Raw genomic sequence first — 22,985 nt, forward strand, 5'->3', positions numbered from 1 at the left:
AGAAAATATAGAGAAGACATGATCACCACATATCAGATGTTTCATGGTAATATGTACCAATCCTTGCAGCTTACTAGATCAACCATTTCCCATTGACATTCAATTGTACAAACATGCAGTGCATGAAAATTTGTGAAGATATTTTCTAAAGAATACTAATTGAACATTGGAATGCTCTACCGAAACATGTTGTAATGGTTGACAATTTTAAGCGAGATTACTATAAAAATAAGTATTAAAGGAAGACATACAAAAGCATGATAATTATGTTTGTTATTTTATTGTTGCAATATCAAGTGACTACAAGTTTAAAGACTGAATTACATCACAATTCACAATATAAAGTAATATTCTTCCCTAATTTTCCACTCAGATGTTCCTTGTACTACAGAAATGTTGCTGTTTTTATGTACGTTATAGGTATATTGTATTAGGTAATGATTCACTACTTTATTATGTGGTGATGATTTTGTGTGATGATCTATGATTAAGTGTGATGTTCTTAATTTATAGGTGGATTCACATTGTTATTGTGAAGCTACGTCTCGTCTAAATGAGGTGTGGAACAATGAGTCCGTATTATGGTGATCTTGTGAGATGACTGATCTATGTTTAATGATGAACAATTTGACTGTGAGCATACAAGGGTAATGGCAACAACAAAAGACATGATTGAAGTTTTGCATTTAGGTGTATAGTACAATAGCACAAGTGTGTGTATTGTAAAGCACCTTTACACAACTAATTTTTGTTGATGGCTGCTACATGTTATTGATATCACCCTCTTTAAGAAAATGGTATATTCTTTGTGCTGGAGTGTAGCCAATCGTATTTTGCTGTACATAGAGTGTATGCTCACCTCAATATGCTAGCTATATCCTCACACCTGAAGGCTGCATTAGTGTTAGTGTAGTAGATTTAGTGCAAGTTATTTGCTATTTTATCCAATGGTAAATTTGCAGAAGTACTTTTATTACTCCATGATTTATAAGGTAGTTGTACTTGAAAAGTTATCGTTCTTTAGTGTCTAGATAATGCCGGCATGGCTGACGGCTGTAAAGAAATATACAGAGTTACTCTAATGGAATGCATGCCTTAAACGAAATACTCTAATACAACAGACACATCTGTGTTGATAGTCAAAGGTCAGATAATCAAGTATTCACTTCTATTAGGTGTGATATATTTAATCTATTGTTGTGACAGCTATACTAATTGTGTCACCATTTCATCTCTTGTACAACTAATGATAGCCTAAAGAATTAAGGGGATAAAAAACGAAGTTGTGAAATTTACTCTCTCCCATAGCCATATACTACTGGTATCAGTTCTCAGGTACTATAATATAAGAGCAAAATTTCCACAATAAAAATCAATGTATACTCGTCAATTTTATAGAGTACATCTACTGTACTTCTTTATGCAATATGCATGTGTGAACTTGAAGTGCTATTGTTATTAACACTTTACAGTGGCCAGCACTGAAGGTCTATTGGTCTATTAGTGCGATAGTGTCAGGTCATTTGGGTTGCATTTCAAGGGACTTAATGTGGAGCCATACTCATGCACCATTTGAGAATGTTTTTGGTGTTTTAAGTGATATATGGAGCCACACCCACATCCTCTATGGTATTATGCCCACTTATTGGGTTTGTGTTATTGTAGGAAATAAGTCTGCATGGCATCAAGAAAAGTGCTATGCCTGCTTATGGGAGCCTGTAGACTATCATGGAGCCACACCCACTTATCGATCATTGGATATGTGTGTTTTGATACCTGTAGCTACTTGTTCATTTTCTTTTGCATACAATTCTTCCCGTTGGTCGACAACCTTGACTTGCACCATGTAGCTCTTACTCCTGAATTTAAAAAGCATTGATGGATTATCTAACTGTAGAACCTCTCTTAAAGTACCCTCCACTATATAGAAACATTTCTGTGGTTCCTATAGAATACAATTTAAAGGACAACCTCTCAGTAAGATTTCATCAGTTGGTCTCAAACTGTTCATTACATACGTACGTAGTGGTTCGGTACATAGTGGTTCCAATAAATAAGTTTATATATATGTACATAATTATACCATACATGCACTAGGTCATTCAACAGTTCAAGTATGCTTGACTCATACTGTGCGGGAGCAGTTCTAATTACCATTAATATTAGAAATGTTCCTGTAAAAGAATCTGTATAAGAGATAGCACTGAGAATTTACAAATTTTTCTATAATGAAACCTCTTAAAGATTGGTAATTTTTGTCCTTTATGAAAAAGATGTACCTTAACTGTATGGTTGAGTCATATACGTAGAACTATGTACTACATCAGCCAGCAAGTAGACTGTCAGTCACTCAATTAAATAGTTAACAGTATAATCACATCTGTGGATCACAATTCTTGCACAGTATGTAACATATTACTACAGTGAGTTTCTTTTCTGTTTTCATCAGCTCCCACATATTTACCCATTATTGCAGATTTAACAATTATTTTGTCTGAATAACAACAAACTTGAATATACAGCCATTTAAAAAAATTTGTAACATTTGTTTTTAGGTACCTAACTAGTCTCACGTGCCGGACAGTTTGTGTGGGGGCAGGAAATAAACTGTCTGGTCACTGTTGTACACTTTCCATGAATAAACTGACATGCAATTAGATTACATCACGCTATTGTTTTGTGGCAAGGATGAATCGTGCCAGTCACGTCTGAGCAAGCTGAGGCGAAAATTGTACTGGTAATGTCATGATGTATTTGAAACATTGCTGAAGATCTTCCTCGACAATTCCACTACTTCACATATCCATAGCGAACCAATGATTATAAGAGCTCAGTACAAGGGGAACAAATATCCTAAGCCTATGGCATTGTTAAGCTTCAGTCCTTTATTACAGTAAGAATTTGAATAATTAGTGTTTGTTTTATCATAGAGTGCGCAAGGCAATCTGATTGGCTCTGCCAACATCCCACAGTGGTCACAGAATGTGTGCAACAATGACTAGAAGGCTTATTTGCCACCCCCACACAAACCGTCTGGCATGGAGACTAGTTGGAACAATGAGTCCTTATTCTCACAGTGATTGCATAAAGATGAGATGACTTCGATCCAGTAAACATTTCTTGGCATTCTGTAGTGTGTTAGGTTACCTCATTAGACGTTAAATTCCCTAGCCAACTAGTTGCTTGCAATATCTGAGTTTCCACCTACAAATAAGAACATCATACCCAATACACACAAAATCATGACCACATTACCACATAATAAAGTGGTGGTGAAAATTATAATATCTATAATGCACCTATCGATGTATTTACAGGGAGAATTGACACAAAACTGTTACCGCACTATAGGGCATTAATTTTGATAAACATTCATTAAGCACACAAGTACTTTTTCTTGTAACTTGTCATATCCCTGTGTGGATAAGTGAGGATTTGAGACAATAGGTTTGCCCTTCTATGGGTCATTTGACATTCAGCTGTTTGAAATCCCCATATATGCCCAAGGGCGGGATAGTGGAGTAATACATTGATAGGTGAATTAACGTATATAAACAGTAGCATCTCTATAGGGCAAGGAACATCTCTAAGTAGCGAAATGTTATTTTCTATTGGGACTTAATGTCACTACAAATATCAGTCACTTAATTGTTACTACAATAGAATAGCAAATAATTTTTCATATTTCTTTCTGAGAAAGTAGAATTTGGTAATACTAATAAGACGACAAAAACCACAACTGATGTTCAGCAACATAATATAGTTCCAATACTCCTGTAGGACCATCTGCACAGCCGTAGATGGTTTTACAGAACCACACATAGGTAGTGACCATCCGTTGTTCAGTTATAACTGGTACAACAGATAAAAACAAACAAGTCATTTAATGTCAGAAAAAATTTAAACTCAACACATTCGGCAGAGCCGTTCTTCCGTGAGAGAATTCATAACGCCTATAGTGACACATACGCACACACACAGATTTGATTTATTGTTTAAACTCAATGCAATTGGCTTAAGCTGTTCTTCCTTGCAGGAGGTACAAACAGTTATATAGCACAAAACGAGACACACACACACACACACAGTGGTGTCACAAGAATAAACCACAAGCTGCTTCACACTCACATGATCAGTTTCGCCAATAGCTGTGAATAGCCCTGTGCTGCCAGGTATAATGCGAGACGTCACTGACAAATCAGTTCATAGTGATGAGTGAGGCACGGCTGAGCCAGTGAGAGAAACAAAGTAAGAACAGTGCTTCTGAAAAAACGGCAGGAGAAAAGAGTTCTTCTAAACTGGCTCAATTTTTTCGCCCTTCTTTTCTAGGGGCTGCCAGCCTGGCGGAGAACACGACGTTGTTGGCCCTGCTAACTACAAGGCAAACTAGTCTTCAACATGTCAGTATCCGGGATACGTACACAACATTATCCGGAAAAAATATTTCGTGAAAATTTTCTAAGTCCAAAGTGTGCCCAAAAAAAAAATTCGCCCGTTCCGTTCCGTTCTGTTCCGTAGAATAGTCCCCACCGTATAAATGCAATATACAAATAAAAATATATAGCTACAGCTAACTAATTACGATTTTATAGTTCATTTATAAGAAGGTTATATATTACAATTACATATTACAATTACAAGGTTGTTAAACACGGTGATATATAGATGAAGCTTCAAAAGTCTCTGGTTGCAAGTTGTTCCATATAGCAGTGGAAGGAAAGAAGCTGAATTTATATGTGTCAATTCTAGTGAATGGCAGGGTAAGTTGATCTGATTATAGCTATTCTATTCTCTAGAGCTAAGATCAATTTAGCTTTACTGTGATTGAGATATAATTTACTTTACAGCATGATGCAAACCTATTTAAAATAAAGCATTCCTTAAAATAAAAGAATAACATGATATCTCGCATGACTATTATATATATATATATAAGTGATGAAACTGACATCATGATTTAGGACAATATATGATAAAAACAATCATGAATTGATCACACTGTTGGCAGATCCAGTCTTGAATTGTGTTAAGTCCTGCTGATCTGGTAGGATCTGATGGAATTCTACATTGTCAAAACTAATAAAGGTCAATCAGCTGGGTTGGAAGCTTTACGAAACATGATAACACCTAGCTACATATAGTATAAGTCTGAAAAGTATAAGTCTGAAAAGTATAAATCAAAGGAAGGGGATTAAATATAATATGTCTTGATTTATACATAGTTGTTGGTGTATAATCTATAGCAATGTATCTCGTTGTCTGTTTAACATTTCATTTCATCAAAGTATCTGACAGTTCCACAAAATACATGCAATAGAGCCATCACCCATATAATTATGATGGTTTATGTAAGCACCTGTGGATTATTTTCTTGATGTCTTCTGACTTTTGTACATATTGATTTATTGCCTCGTCCGCCTTATTTGTCATGGATTTCCATCTTGCATTTTTATAATAAATGACTTCATTTATCCACAGTGTAATTGATTTGAAAGTACACAAGCTGGTATACTGTATGCGTTCTTTAGAATAGTTGAGTTAAAATGACCAGATTTGTGAAAAGGTACCTTTTCCACACATTTTACATGCCAGCAAACAAAATGATGTAACACTTGACTCCTTACACTGATAAACTTGCTCTTAGTATCAAAATGCAGATAGATACTAGTAGCTACTGTACATGCACTCATGGATAGTTGCATGCAGACAATTATAAGGTATATGTTCAAAAACTTATGAAACCCCGAATTTCAAAATATGCATGGGTCAAATGTTGTCTGTGAAAAAGGTACCTTTTTGCAAATCCAGTCACAAATTATCTAGCTGTTGCATAGCAACTGCACACACTGACAATGTATGGTAAATTTTAATTTTTGTTTCTTCTTCCACACAGTACATTGTGGCTGCAATTGCTACACATATATTGCTTCTTATTGGATTCATGATCCATTGTTGATACAATGAAAATTCAAAAACTAGGCCATGATTACAAATGCTACTCCTCCTTCATATCTATAATAGAGTTAATGATGTAATGAAATGATGTGACATGATGTAATATAATGTAATTTATACATACCTGCAACATTAATATTGTGTACTGTAGTTGTAAGAGTTAGTTGTTATTGTGTACTTTCTGTTATTGATTAATAATATTATATACAATAGTCTGTTTTGCCTATAAATGGTCTGCCTACACTTCCCTACAATTAGAACAATACCCACACATAATATTTATGTGTTTACAAATACTCCTGAAGATAGTCAAAGATTAGTACAATAATTAAAAGCTATATAGAGCGATATTACCCAAAACTCTACTAGGAGTTTTTCTATACTTGTATATAGGAACTTTGTAAAAATGTGTTTGGGTTTAAAGGTGCCCAATTATCCCTTCAACATAAAACAAGAGCAGTATGCTCCTTGTCTTACTCAGAAACTGAAATTTGAAGTTTGATCTTCTAAAGCATTATTTAGGACAAAAGACATTGATTTCTTTTAGGCTGTAGAATTGTGCCAGCATATTGATATTCACGATTTTTCAATGAATATAACTGGAATGCATAGTGATATAAACGCTAAGCCAGTAGAGGTAGCATTGTAGCTAAATATAAACATAAGATTTTGATATAATTATCCATATACTGCATTCTGATTGGTTACAACATAGCAACCATATTAAATAATTTGCATCCATTGGCAAATGGAGCCAATTTTTTCAGGCATATATATATTATTTCATTAAATATTTTATTCTATTGTTGCTACATATAATCTATTGTTTACCTTTAATTTGTTAGTACACTAGGTTCCACTTAAAAATGGATATTTATGCCTGGTGGCACTAAAGGTGTGTTGAACAGACAATTTTAATCAGATGAGCTCGAGAAGTACAATGTATAATGATTGCTCAAACAGAGGAAGACCTGGAGAATGCTGATGCAATAACATTGAGGGAGGTAGCAAAGAGATATAACTGTAGAGAAAGTAATGTTTTTAGTTTGCAAATTAATGTAAATCTGCATGGCTGTAGCTTATAGCAATATTAGACATGCTATACTCTAAGACTGATGTGCATAGTAATTAATTGTGCAATATTTTTTTTTAAACTGTAGTTCGCTGACACTTTGCTATTGAATGAGGCATGTGCATTGCCTGCTGAGATGAAGTATAGGAAAACATAACATGGCAGAGATTTTATGGTGAGTTTATATATAGCTGAAAAGGTGTAATAGAAAAGGGGCCAAAGTAAGGAAAAAAATCCCTCCAACCCCAGGAATCGAACTGCAGGTCACCCAATGTCTAGTCGGGGCCACACTCAGTCTCCTCCAGGAGGGATGGATTTTCTTCCTTAATCCTAAAGTATTTATTGTATTAATGCTTTAGCACTGAAGGTCTGCAGCAACATGTGCTGCAGCCTTAGGATTACCTAACCTAATTTCAAGGACTTAGACTTAGTGACTTATAGCTGAAAAGGTGTAACAGAAAAGGGGCCAAAGTAGGTTAGGTAATTAACCTACTTTGGCCCCTGTAAAGTAGGCCAAAGTAAGGAAAGAAAACCCAACCTAACCTAAATTCAAGGACTTAGACTTAGCTATAAGTCACTAAGTCTAAGTCCTTGAAATTAGGTTAGGTAATCCTAAGGCTGCAGCACATGTTGCTGCAGACCTTCAGTGCTGGTCACTGTAAAGCATTAATACAATAAATACTTTAGGATTAAGGAAGAAAATCCATCCCTCCTGGAGGAGACTGAGTGTGGCCCCGACTAGACATTGGGTGACCTGCAGTTCGATTCCTGGGGTTGGAGGGATTTTTTTCCTTACTTTGGCCCCTTTTTTGTTACACCTTTTCAGCTATAAGTCACTAAGTCTAAGTCCTTGAAATTAGGTTAGGTAATCCTAAGGCTGCAGCACATGTTGCTGCAGACCTTCAGTGCTGGTCACTGTAAAGCATTAATACAATAATACAATACAATACAATATATGAGTTCTAATGTATAGTTCAGTAATGAATGTATATTAAGTAGCATTGTTTTATTATTGTTAAGTGCGTTGTATAGCTACTCGCTACTTACTGTCATGCTTGTGGATGGGAAGACAATGTGTTTAGCTACTCTTATCTGAATGTACTCTTTAAAGTTAATAGTTAACAACATCCACATTAATTTGTGCTGTAGGTCCAGTGTGATGAATATACTATTTACAGTATGTATAAACAAGAAAAGTACGTAAACAAGAAATTGGATCTTCAAAAGAAGAAGAGTGTACATAGTATATAAAAATGCAAATACAGTGAGGAGCCATGTTGCACAACTGATGACACTTACGAAGTTCATTTTTCCAGTTATTAGCTTTGCACAAGCAGTATATGCATGTATAATTTAGTTAGAACTTACTATAGCAACCATGCATGTTGTAATTGCTCTCCTTGCTTATTTACCCAATTCTGTGGTAAATTATCAGTTATCTACACTTATAATTGAGTATAAATATACCAGGGGCGGATCCAGAGTTTGGAAAGAGGGGGGGCACCTTTCTGAAAAACAGTTGAAGACCAAAAAAACTTGCTGAAAACCAGTTGAAGACCAAAAAAAAAAAAAAAAAAAGGTCACGACAATAATAGCTAGTTATCCTTACCAACTATATCACGTCTGTTATGTAAAATAAAATCCTATTTATAGCTTCATAGGTAAGCTACACTGCCTCATGAACATTGTGACTGCTTTATTAGAGTAATTGACTGCTCTATTAGAGTATCTCGATCTTGTATGCAATTTCTTGAAGGGGGGGCATTTGCCCCAAATGCCCCATCCTGGATCCGCCACTGTATACCATCTGCATGTTTCTGATATAGCTACTGTATAAAGTAGCATACATGCACAGTGCCATTTATGTAAAATTCGGCAGACAAAGTGAGATTATGTACATAAGATTTAGTTACAAATAGGACTATAGTGGAAAATGCATCCATGCAAAGGATAAAATGCATGTGCATGCACGTGTGCTGATGAATAAATTTATAGTTACAGCTCAGTACTAAGCAGATTATTGTGTTGTGTTCTAAGTTTGCTCAGCTAGAAATGCTTGTAAAGACAGCCCATCGTAGCTAGGTGATGGGAAGGCTGAGAAAAGGCATAATACGCATATGGTACGTACCCTACGCGTATGTCTATACCGTACGCGTATGGTACGGAAAATCGTACCGTACGCGTATGGTATGTACCATACGCGTACGGTACAAAATACGCATATGGTATAGAACATAACCATCGTAGGAGTGCCTTTTGGTGGTTTGAAAGGAATCGAGATAAAGACCATGGAGATATGACACAAAACCCAACCTGTGTCACAATTACGCGATCGATTTTTACGAATACAAAAGTATTAGTTTTCACGCCTACTAGGCAAACCGCTTAGAGCAATGAGCTGAAAATCGGTGTATAGCTGGAATAATCTTCATAGAAAGTCCTTGCAGTAGTACAGAAGAGTCGGATTACAAACCACTGAGTTATGATTCTAAAGCCAACTCCGTGTAGCAAATGCGAGATCGAGATACTCTAATAGAACAGTCACCCTAATAGAGCATTCGGCTAATTTATTTACTCCATTATAGAATTTTATTACATCACAAGTTATTCTGTAGGGAGTTCAGCTGTAAACAGTTAATCTTATAGACAGTTCAGCAAGAAGCAAGTCACCATGTGGAGAGTTAAGCAAATATATCACTATAGAGATTCAGAACATTACAAGTCACACTGAAGAAAGTTCCGCTATAAACAAGTCATGCACCCTGTAGAGAATTCAGCTACAATTAAGTCACTCTCTAGAGAATTCAGCTACACAGAATTCAGCTACACACAAGTCACTGTGGAGAGAGTTCAGCTACAAACAAATTACCCTGTAGAGAGATCAGCTACAAATAAAACACTTTGTAGAGTGTTCAGCTACAACAAATCAACCTTTAGAGCGATCAGCAATGAACAAATCAACACAAATCTACCTGTAGAGAGATAAGCTAGAAGCAAATCACCCTGTAGAGAGTTCAGCTACAAAAATCACCCTGTAGAGACATCAACTAGAAACTAGACACAATGTAAGGAGTTCAGCTACAAGCAATCACCCTGTGGAGAGTTCAGCTGCAAACAAATCACCTTATAGAGAGTTCAGCTACAGACAAATTACCCTGTAGAGAGATCGGCTACAAACAAATCAACCTGTAGAGAGATCAGCTAGAAACTAGACACAATGTAAGGAGTTCAGCTACAAGTAAATCAGCCTGTAGAGAGTTCAGCTAAAACAAATCAACCTGCAGAGAGATCAGCTAGAAACTAGACACAATGTAAGGTGTTCAGCTACAAGTAAATCAGCCTGTAGAGAGTTCAGCTACAAACAAATCAACCTGCATGAGATCACCCACAAAAATGCACCTTGTACAGAGTTCAGTTACAAACAAATTACCCTGTAGAGAGATCAGGTAAAAGAATTCACCTTGTAGAGAGTTCAGCAACAAAGAAACCACCATGTAGAGAGTTCAGCTGCAAACAAATCACTCGGTAGAAAGATCAACTAGAAGAAGTCACCTTGTAAAGAGTTCAGCTACAAAGAAACCATCATGTACAGAGTTCAGCTACAAAGAAACCACCACGTAGAATGTTTAGCTGCAAAAAATCACCTGTAGAGAGTTCAGCTAGAAACAAATCACCCTGTAGAGAGATCAGCTAGAAGAGGTCACCTTGTGGAGAGTTCAGCTACAAAGAAACCACCACATAAAGAGTTCAGCTGCAAATAAATCACTTGTAGAGAGTTCAGCTAGAAACAAATCACCCCGTAGAGAGATCAGCTGGACGAAGTCACCTTGTAGAGAGTTCAGCTACAAAGAAACCATCATGTAGAGAGTTCAGCTGCAAACAAATCACCCTGTAGAGAGTTCAGCTACAAAAAAATCACCCTGTAGAGAGTTCAGCTAGACGAAGTCACCTTATAGAGAGTTCAGCTACAAAGAAACCATCCTGTATATAGTTCAGCTACATTTCAAGTCACCCAGTAGAGAGATCAGCTGCAAAAAAATATCCTGTGGGGAATAATGGGCATGTAATAAATATATGTATATAATTTGTATAATTACTAATAAAATCAAAAATAATTGAAGTATTACAAATCTTATATAAGTTCTTTTCTTCTTCCTGTGGTAAATAAAAAAACACATGGGTTAAAAAAGCCCCAAAGCCAGCCATAGGCCGGCTTTGCAGTATACAAATACAAAAAGAAGTGATATCTAATCAAAAACAGCCAAGCTGTAAAAAAAGGTGCGGCCCCCAAAAGGCCATGGTGAAAAAAGATGTGAAATCCAAGGTGGCGGCCAAGAAATGGCTGTGATGGTAGGTTAATGGTTAAATTTTAATAACGACAATTCAGGTGAATTTGGTGCCATTTTGTGCCACTCGGCCAAGAAATGGCTGTGATGGTAGGTTAATGGTTAAATTTTAATAACGACAATTCAGGTGAATTTGGTGCCATTTTGTGCCACTTGGTCTTGGCACCAAATTCACCTGAATTGTCGTTATTAAAATTTAACCATTAACCTACCATCACAGCCATTTCTTGGCCGCCACCTTGGATTTTTCACTATGGCCTTTTTGGGGGCCACACCTTTTTTACAGCTTGGCTGTTTTTGATTAGATTATTATTATTATTATATTTGTTACTGTGCAGAAATCAAAAAGATTGTTGTGCACAGGTGTGATCATAATGAATGTTCAGGTTAGTACAAAACTCATCTAAGGTAGGGGAGTGAATTACAAAGGGGGAGTGTGTTCCAGAGTCTGATTACAGAGGGAAAAAGGAAAATTTACAAGAGTCCAGCATAGTGTCAAGTTATTTATAATATCCTTCTCTTGATGGACGATGGTTAGGTATAAAATCATTTGTGGGTATATTATTTAGAGTGCCATTAATCATCTTTCAGCTAGCTAGCTATTATGAACCTAAGAATGGTATAAACAACTAACACAAGACCATGTGGATTTCATTAGCAGGCTAAGTGTGCCCATGCATGGGTGGATCCAGTCTTATGAAAAGGTGGGTCAAAATGAATTGAGGCACTACATCATCTGGTTTGGTAAAGTGAGATGATCTAAGATTAAAAAAAGGTCACAGCCAGCTGACAATGACTGCACACCTCACCAACTACGCATTTATAGCTGATAAAGTACATAAAAATCCTTAGATGGTTTGCTACACACTGCACTAATACTGTGAATGCTCTATTAGAGTATCTCGAAATTGGTATGTTAAAAAATTTTGGAGGGTGTCAAGAGCCCCCTCTGACCCCCCTGTATCCGTCTCTGCATGCATGGAATAGTGCCGCAGCTAGTTTTCATATTCAGCAACTGTGGAGAGTGTTGTGTGATGACTGTTCTATTAGAGTATTTGACTGACTTCTATTTTTAAAAAAATGCTGAAAACAAAACAAAAAAAAGTTCTAGAGTATCAGTATCTTGAGTCATTCTTTATAATTTGTGTGTGTGTGTGTGGGGGGGGGGGGAAGAACACATGCAGGCCTGCATCAAATATGCCAACATAATAGTATGCCAAGGCATAATGGGTGGATATTTTAAACTATAGAGCTTACGTCCATTGTACAAGCTACTCTCTGATAGAACAGTCATGTATAATGAAATATTCTAATAGAGCATTCACTGGTTAAATGTTCTAAGATAATTTAGAAATGTTGCTAAATTAGGAGCATAATGTAAGCATAATGAGAACACTGTACTGAAGGGCATAATAGGTGAAACTTTAGGAAATTCCTACAAGCATTTGGGCAAAATTTTGAACCTATTTGACCATATATTATCTATGATTTGACTTGGGCCTAAGCACATTCCCCTTGTGCCCCCCTTGGATCCACCACTGGACCAACTACGTAATTGAAGAGATTACTAGTGAAGTTGGCTTAAAAGTGATGGCACACTAGACTATCTAGAAAATTAACAAATCTGGCTGCTCTCCTTTGGACCATTTCAACTTAATGGATGTGACTTTGTGTACATGGAGACCAAATGACAGAAACATATTCAACAATTGCAAGCACAATTAGCTATTTTAAATCTTGCGAATGATGACAGAGGTTCCTTTGAAGAAATGCTAACACTGAATCAGTAATTCTATTGATATGATCAGACCATGATAAATTATAAGATATGGTTAGGCTTAGCCCATCAGCCACATGATGGTGTGAACAAACAAAATTTGAAAATACTAATAAACAATAGCAATAGCTGATATGTAATGCTGTGCAGTGTGACCAGTGTATGTAGTAATGCAAAAGTTTCGACAAGAATACTAGCTAACAAAACTACGGTGTCCAGCAATAAATTCTTAGTTCTTTCATTCTTCTTCTACAACAACACATTACTATGAGAACACAGTATATATGTTCACTCACCATCTGATGCACCAGATTCATGACCTGAACTTTTATCAGAGTGAGCGTCTGGATCAGATTCTACAGTGTGATTGATAAAAAGTTTTGTTATGAGTTATATTTAATAATTATTTCCCTTTTTACTTCATGTCAGTACTAATACATGACTTACCATAGTCAGGAATTGGTTTACCAGGACTCTTTGGTTCATTTTTGTATTCCTCCAACTGTCGTTCCATCCACTGCTTTATGTACTACAACACACACAGTATGAGTGATATGTACAGGAACATGAAGATGATGTAATCATGTACCACTAAGTGATTACCTTAGTCATATTAGTTGTGTCCACTTTGACCTCCTCTACATAATAATGTACAACACATTTTCGACAATTCCATACTGCCTCTAGTAGTGGTGTCCTGTTTGCCTGTAGTACAGTAGTAGAGAATATCATTGTATTAAACTGTGATGATATGTGCTCACTTTGTTGACAATATTCAGGTCAGCATTTGCATTTGTCAACATTTTGACCACTTCAAGGAAACCTTTTTGAGAAGCAAAATGAAGAGCTGTCTCTCCTTTCTAAACAAGTGGTACAGTGTAATTTAGTACAATGATTTATCATGCTAACAATTCAAATTATTGCAATGTACATATGCTTAGACATTGTGCTTAAAAATTCAACATTACTATTGTAAACTACCTGTGCTGTACGTACTGTTATTTGTAGGACACATTACTCTTTTGTGTAGGATATAAGGTCATTTATTCAAACATGTTATCCTCATGCATACTCCAGACTAATTAAGTTTTTGATCAGACTTTACTGTAGATCACTCACAACTACAGTTATTCTAGTGTACATTTAATTCATACGTCATCTTGTCAGTGATCAGTAGTTACATCCAGCTATTGAATACTTCTGTAATAACCTTGCATTATACAGTGGAAGGGTGCTTTAGCAGCTGTTGCTTTATTTATCATACACTTAAGCTACATTCTCTTTAGTACTTATTTTGTAGCTGTAGTTGTGACACACAAAAGTTGTAGGAAAATTTGATGTAAGTAATTTTACAGTTTTATTATCACATGTAGAATTTTCTGAGCTAGTCGTATACATACTAGCTAACACAAACACACATAAAATCCCAAACTTTAATACAGTCTAACCATATTGATAGCATTCACATCTGCATGTGATTTGATGAGCAATTCAACCAGTTTAGTACTGCCATTCTGAGCAGCAAAATGAAGGGGAGTCCATTGGATCTATATGTATAAGAAGTAGAGTTGTACATGTCTACTGTTAGTGATTTGATACACTCACTTTATTAATAGAGTTCACATATATTCCATGCTTGAGTAAAATATCTGCTATCTGGGTATGGCCATATTCAACTGCAACATGTAGAAGAGTTGACAAAATCTGTGGTTGTTGAAGGCTAATCATATCATTCTTCATATTAATATCTACCTTGTCTGTGACATTGACATTTGCACCAGATTTGATCAACAGCTCCACTTGCTGAACATGACCATTTTGAACAGCAATAAACAGAGGAGTTTGTCCACTCTAAATAGTGGGGCAAGCAGTTATATGCACAACAATATTCTTTGACTTACATTATTGACAGCGTTGACATTTGATCCTAATGCAATCAGTTTCTCTAACATCAAAATGTGACCAGTCTGAGCAGCAAGATGGACAGAAGTTGATTCATTACTCTATACACAGTGAAATATGACTGAAACAGTAATAAATATGTTGGCTCACTTTGACAGTGGTATTCACATCTACTCCAAGCCTAATCAGAGTTTCTAATACAGCAACATGACCATTTAGAGTAGCAAGATGCAAAGGAGTCAGCATGTTCTAAAATATATTTACAACAAGTGTAGCCTGGTGAGTGACAAACTATCAGTTGATTTACTTTATCCAAATGATTCACATTTGCTCCCAATCTAATCAAAGTTTCCACTATCATACTTTGACCAGTTTGAGCTGCAATATGTATAGGTGTCCAATCATTCTGTATTAGACCAATACAACATTTTGTGATAAACTGCAGCTGGTAAACACTATTTATTAAATTGCATCAGTAACCATCACAACTAACCTGTCCAGTACTGTTGACATATGCTCCTAATCTGATCAATGTTTCCACAATTGCAAGGTGGCCATTTTGTACAGCAAGGTGTAGAGGAGTGTATTCGTCCTAAAAACGAGGTGGTACATTCTATTATATATTAATTTTAAAGCTGAAAAGCTATCTGTCTGTCTGCCTGTGTGACCATCCTGAATTTCTTTGGCACTCAACGATTATCTCACCTACCACTGCACGTATCAGTGTGGATTTTGTGTCAAAAAGCTCATTCTCATGCAAACCGCAAGTAAACACCTATTTCATTCTTAAGCATGCCTTTATAAACAACCTTTAAAGACACTCTATACACAATTTACATTAATTTTAATCATGTGGTAAAGCATGTAACTTGAAACTGTTAGGGTGCAAGACCAAATCACAGTAGTATTTGCTGTTTTTTTCTTCTTAACCGAGCATTTTAGTTAGGGTTTTCCTTTTGTTCATATAACTTTGCATGTTGTACCTTTATTCTCTCACTTGGTAGCTACATGTTTCAACATTGTTTTTTCTCTTAAGTACTTTTGTTCTTATACCACATTATTAACTCTTGACAGTAGTTAGTAGTAGTTAACTTTACTGTATGAAGGTAATGACAGTAGGTAATAATAGCCAGGGGTTACGGCAGTGGTAGCTTTTATGAAGGTGATGACAATAGGTATATGCTGTAGGTTGTAAAGGGAACGGGAGGGAGTGTAGTATTGTTAACATACAAAACTCAGCCTTCACCATAGGCAGGTACTGCATGATGCTACATCCTACATTTTTTATTTCCTTTTTGCTGTTGGTAAGCTAAATGTCATGTAGAATCTGATATGTACTATATTACATGTATGGCCTACATGACAGGTACTATACTAACACCATATAATGTAGTTTGCACCTAGGTATGAACAATAGTACAATATTACAATAGTCTTTACTTATGTAGCTACACACAGCTCTGATGTTGAAAATTACCTCAGTGTATTTGCAGGCTGGAATCATGTTTTAAAAAACAACATCCATATACATGCAACATAATTTTTTATGTACATGAATTTTAATGCTTGGTTTTCATTACATTATGTGGAGATGGTCCTGTACATAGCGCTTAGTGCATAACATATCATTAAGTACAATAGTATTTAATAAGTAGGGATTGGTAAGAAATCATATGGCTTTGTAATTTTTTGCACTTAAAAAGCAGCCTTGTGATAAGTTTTACCTCAAAAAACCACCTGGAATACATTATTGCTGCTGTAATGATGTTGTACTTTGGTTATAAACACAGCAAAAAGTTGAACGTTTTGATGTACAGTGAGTTTTAAAAAATTAAAAATTCATCTGGATTTCATGTCTGCCTGCTTGCCTGCTGTAAGACCCAGTTGCGCTAGGTGTATGGCTCCAGAAATTTCAGACAGCCAAGGTAATGACAGCGGATTCACAAATCTGTTGTTGCAATTATGTTCTGTTCACTGCACCATACTGTTTACTTTCATCATTCATCCACTTCTTCATTCTTCTCAAAGGATAATTAATAGTCGTGGCACATGCCATCATTTTTAAAAGCCTTACATTTATGGTGGGTTATGAATGTCTATTAGAGTAGTTTTGACTGCTCTCTTAAAGAAAATACATCTGACTGCTCTATTAGAATATACATCTGCTCTACTTTTGAGAAATCAATATTAGTTTCCTATTACACTGCAACTATACTACCCTGCCCTGTTTTAAATTTATTGTGTATAGTTGTGCTGCTAAACTATGATAGGTAGGAGTTTTGGCTGCAAGCCCACTAACAAGTTGAAATTTGAAAAGGAATTTCTGGAACCCCCTAAATATGCCCCTGCTGGTAGTAGTATAATTATTATAGTAATTGAAAGTACTAACTTACAAATGAGATCATTAACTATTACCTTTCCAATGCTGTTGACTCTTGCCCCTGATTTGGTCAATGTTTCAATAACTGCAAGGTGTCCTTCTTTAACAGCATAATGTAAAGGAGTGTACATGTCCTGAGAAATGACATGGTACATCATTACATGTGTATATATGTATACAAAAAAACAGCCAAACTGTGAAAAAACTGTGCAGCCTTAGGTGAAAAAACTTGTGAAATCAAATGTGGTGGCCAAGAAATGGCTGCAATGATGCTAATGCTAACAATGCACACAGCCATTATTAGCATTAATATCATGAAATGGCTGCCACTTTGATTTTTTAAATTTTTTCACTCAGGCTTTTCAAGGCCGCACCATTTTTTCACAGCTTGGCTATTTTTGTGTGGATTTCACTTCTTTTCGTACTTTATAAGGCCTACAAACCAACCTAACTTTGGGGTTTAGTTGTGACCAAATTTTGGAAATCACCCTTATTTTCATACTTGAAACAATTAGAATATTTGAAACTAGCATGGTGCTGTTATTAGCAGAACACACTTTTCTAAATTTTTGTTGTAATTTAAGGTATCTATGGGTTATTCTACCATTAAATGGGTAGGAAATAAACTTATAATGCTGTGTTTCAGAACTAAATATTTAACTAATATGTCAAATGCACCCATAAGGGTGGTTGTTCAAAATTCAGTTTTACTCAAAATAATTTCTTTTTTCTATACAGATACAATGATGATATTGAAGGCAGACTTATAAATGTATTGTAGTGCTTGCTTTACTTCATTAATTTATTTTGGTAATATTATTGCAATATTCTAATAGAATGCACATTTTGGAAGACTTTCAATAGAACATACAAAGAATGTTCTAGAACAATCTAGAGCTCCCATTGGTAGTTTTACTTTAATATTAATTTTGGTGATGTTATTGTTTAGAGTGCACATTTTTTGAGGGCTTATAATAGAACATACAAAGAATGTTACAGAACAATCTAGAACTTCCATTGGTAGAACTTTAATTCTACTACTCTAATAGAGTTCAGTCACTGCATCTTTTTTGAGGACTTATAATAGAACATACATAAAGTGTTCCAGAACAATCTAATATTTCTATTGGTAGATCTATGAATTACCAACATTTATATATTAGCAGATTTAAAATTTTCATTTATGTAAGTGAGGTGATCAGTCAAGATAGCAGCGGTTCAGTTATAAGGATGCAGGTGTTAGGTGCGGAGGTCCCTGGTTCAAACTCTGGTAAGTATTTTTGACATTTTGTGCACTTTTTAACCGCACGGTAACTGCTCTATTAGAGTATATCGATCATGTGATTTTACACTTAATAATTTTTGCTTTATAGTTTAGTAAATTTTCAAACCATCAAAAGGCACTGCTATGATGATCAGCCTGTGTACACACCAATTTTCAAGTTATTCCCCTACTTGATTTATCCTGTAGCCATGACAGAAGTTTGATCTTTTCTTTGTGAAAAATGCTCATAACTCCTTGGATATACATCAGATTTACAGTAAATTTGGTAAATCAATTCACCTTTATATGCTCTTCATTTGTGCTAAAGATTGAACCAATACATTTGCATTTTATAGCAATTTTGCAAAGCATGCAAAAGTAAATCAAAGTCCCCATAGCACCTGTACAGCTTAAATAATAGAAAAACTAAGAGATTCAATCAAAACTTTGAACAACTATATCTCACAAATAGTTGGTGCAAATTTGTTGTGTCTTGATAATATACATCATTGCAAATTATGTATAATAGATCCAACTCTGTAGCTATCCAATTGGCGATTGCTTGATTTGCTTACATGACTTGTCAGTAAATTAATTTTTAGTTGCCAAAGGGTTTGATTTGAATAGTAACATTGATTTGAGAGTAAGTTAATTTTTATTTAGAATGCATAGCATTCAATCCTTAAACCCGCAGCTGTTTTACAAAATGCTAGCACTGAAAATGCATTATTCAGTAAACTGGGTTACATGCATGCCTTGTAAACTAAATTCCATAACACAAAAACTGTTAAAGCTACCTAAAATGACAAACACCATTAATTTTTACCATTAAATTGTGGTTAAATGGTCCCATACATACTTCGCTGCATCCATCTAATCCAGAGCAAATTCCCACTTCATTTTGAAAGAGCAAAAGAACATCCCTCTTTCTACCTTCTTCACATAACAATGTACAAAAAGCCATAACTTGGCTGTATTTAATCATGTAGACTTAATTGTCTTGGTGTTACGTTGCTCCTCACATGATGGCAATTCAGTTGATATAATGTGACTATATTTTGGAAAACCATGCATTTGGGCACATTGGTCAAATTTCTATTTTATAGCTACAATGAAGCACTGAGTGGTTATCTACATTATGTGAAATTTGCAATGATACAATGAAGCATTCCAAAGATATGGCTGATGTACTGTCTCAAGGCCGGAGGAGATGGTCCGGTTGGTCAGGCCTGAGCCGGACCAATAATCTGGAGTTGAACCTACATTACTCTCATACAATCTTTGGACGATCACATCTACATGTAGCTACGTACATTTTACAGATGTTATTAAAAATGCACGACACGAGTAGTTACCTAGTTTCTCAGCCTAACTAAAGCACAGAACTACACGTACACTACCTCCAATTACCTTACAGTACCGACCGTACAGTACAGCATAGCATTTGTATCGTTTTGTACAGAAATGATTGTGGGTTCTACGTACAGTATCACGTGTGCTTACAGTTGGCATTTACCACGTGTAAGGCAGGCGCCTTCTTTGATTCTAAACCAGCACACTTATATCGCAATTCAATCTTCATAAAATAATCATTAGCATTCCTTGGCTTGTCTCTCTTGGCTTCTTTTACTGGGCGAAGGGCTGGCAGTGACAAACCAGATGATTCGTTCCGTGGCAAGAAGCTGTACACCCATACATTACATGGTGGCCATCTGGATGAGATGTTGAGTAGAAATCACTCCTCTTCAACTACCCACTCGTCCTGTCGAGATACTGAGCAAACTCTCAGTCTCACCCACATCGCGCCATTTTTGAATACTGATTGGTCTCGTGACTGTCCACCAGTATATTTACGTGATGATCCGTTCACACTTCATACAAACCAGTATAGTAGTATACTGTATTTTTGTAGCTGTGTAGCATTTTATTGTAGCTGTGTGAATTCACTGTATAGTAATTATATCCTAGCTAAAGGGGGCCATGCTGCATGGGTTCCCTGTGAACTTTGGGGGGAAAGTTGCAAGTTGCTAGCTAGTTTTACTTTAAAATTTAGCATCAATTTTAAATTTTGAGGCATTTTCAAACCTTTAAATTGCAAAAATTCTGCAGCTCCTGGGGGTTGCACCCCCAGATCCCCCTTGAACTTCTAATTGCTAGCTATAACTAAATGAACAAGTTTCATGCTGTGTCCTCTGTATGTCAGGTCTACAATTATACATAGTATAGAAAGTCTGAGGAACAACAGATAGGCTTGAGCATATTTATACAGCTAGCTAGCAGTGAAATATCACTAAAATTGCATATTTGAATGTCTAATTTTCAAAAATTTCCTGTGGGGGGCATGCCCCCAGACCCTCCTAGAATGCTCGTGCTTCGCACTTCGCAGACCACACTGTGCAACAGCTCCTCTCTCATTGCTCGTCTCATTGGCACGTATATAGTAGCAATTTCAAACATTATAGTCAATGGTCTGACCAACTCAATTTTCCGGTCATACATACATTGGCGTATAATGACAAATATTGTCTTTATGCCTAAAGACAAGATTTTACGCCAATCATTTCTTTAACCCTAAAGGAAAGATTTTACGCCAAGCTTGTCATTAAGTACTTAATGACAAGCTTTTACGCCACTGTCATTGGCATAAAATGCATTGTGAAAGTAACTTTACAGGGAAGTGCACTATAAAGGGAAGATTTTACGCCAAGCAATTAAAAACAAAGAATTCATGTGACTATTCTTACTAATCACATGACGCCTACCTAATATTGCATAACTGTACCTGTAAGTATCCGTATTCTACCGTTTCATCATGCTTTCATTGCTCACCACAAATGTGCTGTCGAGGGGCGGGCGCCGCCATACATTAATGAATAATAATTCGTATTAGTAGCCTTTCTTTAACTGCTTCCTTCAGATAGTACTTTTGTTCTATTGCAATAAAAAGGGTTTAGCAGCTGAGGCGATCTTTAAATAGAACAAATAATTGTGCGCATGCGTCATTTTTGGTGCAATGCTTCAGGCTGTGTGCGAAGCTGGAGTCGAAAAAGGCGATATACAAGGTGCTTTTTAGTGATTACACAGTTGTCTAAAGCCAATTTGTATTATAAACTTTGTAGACCTGGATAAATAATGGGTTAGCTGTAGTAGAGAAAGTGAATTGGTGTACTGCAGTGACTGCTGTGAGACCAGATGCAACCAGTGTAATGTTCTGTGGAATATAAACACCCAAAGCGAGTTTCACACAGTTTCAATTTCCAGGTAAGTATTTAGCTCCTTGCTGGTGCAGTGTATCCTTTGATAATGAACTCCGCTAGTCTTTGCAACGATGAAACATTAGACACCTTTACAGATTCTGGTGTTCTAATGGTAAGCTACTAATATTTCTGTTGTCATTATATCAATATGTAATAAATACATTAATATTATTAAAAGAGTATTAGTCACTATTGTGTGAACATACATACAGATAATGTTTAAGTAGCAACTGTTCTTTGCTAGGCCTACGGTTATAATGATACCACATTTTATGGCCAATTTGTGTGATATTTATTGCCGATACTACTGAGCTGTAACTGAAATTTTAACAGCTTGTAAATAATTACACAGCCACCTTTAGTAGCTGTTATTTTCTAACTATTATTGGTATAGACTTCGTGATATTGGTACCGATACAGGTGTAGTATTGGTATAGCTCTATATTCTTTGGCAAAATATATTGCTAGTAAAAAGCCATCACTGTTTACCCACTTGTAACAGGATTGATTTGAGTCATTAGACAATGGCATACATAAAATACTTTGATAATTGCAAAGTATGCAGGGCTTTATTATTTTTTTTACATGATGAATACCTATTAGGGCTGGGCGGTATTGGAGTTTCGCTTCACGATATATCGTGCAGAAATATATCACGATATTACTATTTATCGCGGTTATTAAAGATGACTGCTATATTAGAGTAGCTGACTGCTTTATTAGGGTATCTCGATCCTAGCTGACTGTTCTATTAGAGTATCTCGATCTTTGTAAAAAAAAATTGACTAGCTAGTACTAGGTCCTTGTTTGCAGTAGTATCACGTGATTATTTGAGGTGCATTATAACAACCTTAAGGGCTTAATAAGCTGTCACAAACACTAAAAATCGTAATAATATCGATATCGTGATATTATCGTTTCACCGAAATCTACGCGATACAGATATCGTTTCATTGCAATACCGCGGTATTACTATAATACCGAGAAACCGCCCAGCCCTAATACCTATAGCCACAAACATGACAAACAAAT

General features: G+C 35.9%; 2 protein-coding genes across 2 annotated transcripts in view; both read right to left on the reverse strand.

Moving 5' to 3' along the window:
- Positions 1-7,828: 7,828 nt before the first annotated feature.
- Positions 7,829-22,985, reverse strand: part of LOC136253260 (leucine-rich repeat serine/threonine-protein kinase 1-like) — a 172,045-nt gene continuing 156,888 nt past the window's right edge. The window contains exon 9 of the mRNA XM_066045898.1: positions 7,829-7,942. The gene's annotated coding sequence lies outside the window, so the exon portion shown is untranslated. The remainder of the gene's footprint in view (positions 7,943-22,985) is intronic.
- LOC136253258 (serine/threonine-protein phosphatase 6 regulatory ankyrin repeat subunit B-like) lies at positions 13,243-15,640 on the reverse strand. Its single transcript, XM_066045896.1, has 12 exons — positions 15,546-15,640; positions 15,360-15,458; positions 15,203-15,301; positions 15,052-15,153; positions 14,903-15,001; positions 14,756-14,854; positions 14,599-14,697; positions 13,912-14,010; positions 13,754-13,855; positions 13,598-13,679; positions 13,447-13,506; positions 13,243-13,399 (listed from the first exon to the last, which is right to left on the reverse strand). Exons 2-12 carry the CDS (start codon positions 15,411-15,413, stop codon positions 13,389-13,391), a joined length of 906 nt encoding a protein of 301 aa, XP_065901968.1. The 5' UTR covers positions 15,414-15,458; positions 15,546-15,640; the 3' UTR covers positions 13,243-13,388.

Source organism: Dysidea avara, chromosome 4, assembly GCF_963678975.1.
Source record: "Dysidea avara chromosome 4, odDysAvar1.4, whole genome shotgun sequence".
NCBI lineage: Eukaryota > Metazoa > Porifera > Demospongiae > Dictyoceratida > Dysideidae > Dysidea > Dysidea avara.

Coding starts and splice junctions, on each gene's coding strand:
- LOC136253258 (XM_066045896.1), bottom strand. CDS start 15,413: ATGATAGTGGAAACTTTGATTAGATTGGGAGCAAATGTGAATCATTTG. Junction 14,011..14,598: donor ATGTGAATGCTATCAATATG/GTTAGACTGTAT, acceptor CCACTTGTTTAG/AAAGGAGAGACAGCTCTTCA. Junction 13,680..13,753: donor ACACAACTAATATGACTAAG/GTAATCACTTAG, acceptor TGTGTGTTGTAG/TACATAAAGCAGTGGATGGA.